Source organism: Lottia gigantea (assembly GCF_000327385.1).
Source record: "Lottia gigantea unplaced genomic scaffold LOTGIsca_425, whole genome shotgun sequence".
Lineage (NCBI taxonomy): Eukaryota > Metazoa > Mollusca > Gastropoda > Lottiidae > Lottia > Lottia gigantea.
The window spans coordinates 41,809-43,350 of NW_008709487.1; the positions used below are offsets into that span (position 1 = coordinate 41,809).

The following is a 1,542-nucleotide window of genomic DNA, read 5'->3' on the forward strand; positions in this document are numbered from 1 at the left end:
TCGGATATATANNAGCCGCTTTGCCAAAAAGTTGTCGAGAATATACATTTAGTTGGTATCCTTCTTTGCCTAAAACTTTGCCGTATAATTCCCAATCCGCCCGTCCTCGACAGCTATCCATCGATCCGCCTACTTTTTCAATTAAACGATGTGCCCTTCTCGTTTGGAAACTGTTGGGTCCCGTTTTCCTTAGTTTTTCGCGTGTAGCTTCCCACTCTTTCGTGTGTACTTTGATGGCATAATGCTTGGCCACGACGATGGCGCGCTGAAAGCATAAGCCGTCTTGGTTCTTGATGGTGACCAGGCATTTTTTCCTCTTCAAATATTCGCCAAAATCACCCACGTTGCGTTTACAAACTTGATCTCCCCCGGAACCCACACCATCGGGTGGATTAACATGGCATACCTCTAAACTCATTCGTTCATCAAGCCGAAACTGGTCGTTGGATTGAAGAATCGTGGCGACTTTGTTTAACAGCTGAAGAGCCGAAACGTTTGCGTATTGTTGAAAGGGGATGAAAGCTGGGGTTTTCAAGCCTGGGTGATGAAGAGAAAAACGTAAGTAATCCGTTGGACTACATTCTACCTGCTCTGCAATCTCTCTAATCAATTTCTCAAAAGTGAAAAATAACTGTCTTGGTACATCTTGGGGTGAAATTCTTGACCAGCCTTGATGAAAATCCACGGTCACATAAACATTTTCTGTTCTAAAAAGTTTACTTCGTGATCTCTTACCTATATTAAACGAATAAAGCTGTTCCATTGTTCTGTTTCCTCACGCACAATGAATCATTTTCCAGAAAATTCTATCTTTTATCCGTTTCACAGGTCACGTGATGTAACATATCGAAATCTCGTCTAAAAATAGACCGTGAACATTCTAGAATGCGACCATTAGTAGCAGACGATTCGTGGATTCGTTTTACTAACGTTTCTAATTCGTTTATTGACTGTTAGTCATTCAGTCATTCTTCGTTTTACTAACGTTTCTAATTCGTTTATTGACTGTTAGTCATTCAGTCATTCTTCGTTTTATTTATTTATTCGACATTTCTATATCGAGTGAACTCAAACGGCAAGTTACAATCTTGACAACGCTCCACAACTGAATTGACTTCAGTGTCTCCTGCTTATATTGCCGATTTTGTCTCGCATATTTCACAACCAGACGATGACGCCACTACCGCGCGTGGGTTTTTCTATTTTTAGCACGGATTTCCCACATTATGACGTCACATTTAGTCATGTGATACGTCTTAGCCAATCGGCGTCTGGTACTTATAATCGTTCGCTTACTAAAATACACTCATAAGAATCTTAAATAAAGGTACGTTACTATGTTTTTCAATACTACAGACAACAATTAAATCATTATCACGCAGATGTTATATCTGTAAGTGGTTTGCTCTCTCTTATTACCTACCCGACACTATGATTACAATACGAACATTGAACTGAAAAGTTTATTTCAAATGTAAAATCATCCAAGTGTAGAATGAACTGTTTTCTGGCTTATTATACAGTATTCGTACTCTATCCCTT

At 39.4% G+C, this 1,542-nt stretch overlaps 1 protein-coding gene across 1 annotated transcript in view; it reads right to left on the minus strand.

Annotated features, from left to right (window-relative positions):
* The window catches only part of LOTGIDRAFT_175818 (hypothetical protein), a gene marked incomplete at both ends in the record, with an annotated part of 1,897 nt that extends 1,134 nt beyond the window's left edge, over positions 1-763 (minus strand). Inside the window, one exon of the mRNA XM_009060486.1 lies at positions 47-763. Within this exon, the coding sequence (XP_009058734.1) occupies positions 47-763 (717 nt within the window). The remainder of the gene's footprint in view (positions 1-46) is intronic.
* Positions 764-1,542: the final 779 nt, after the last annotated feature.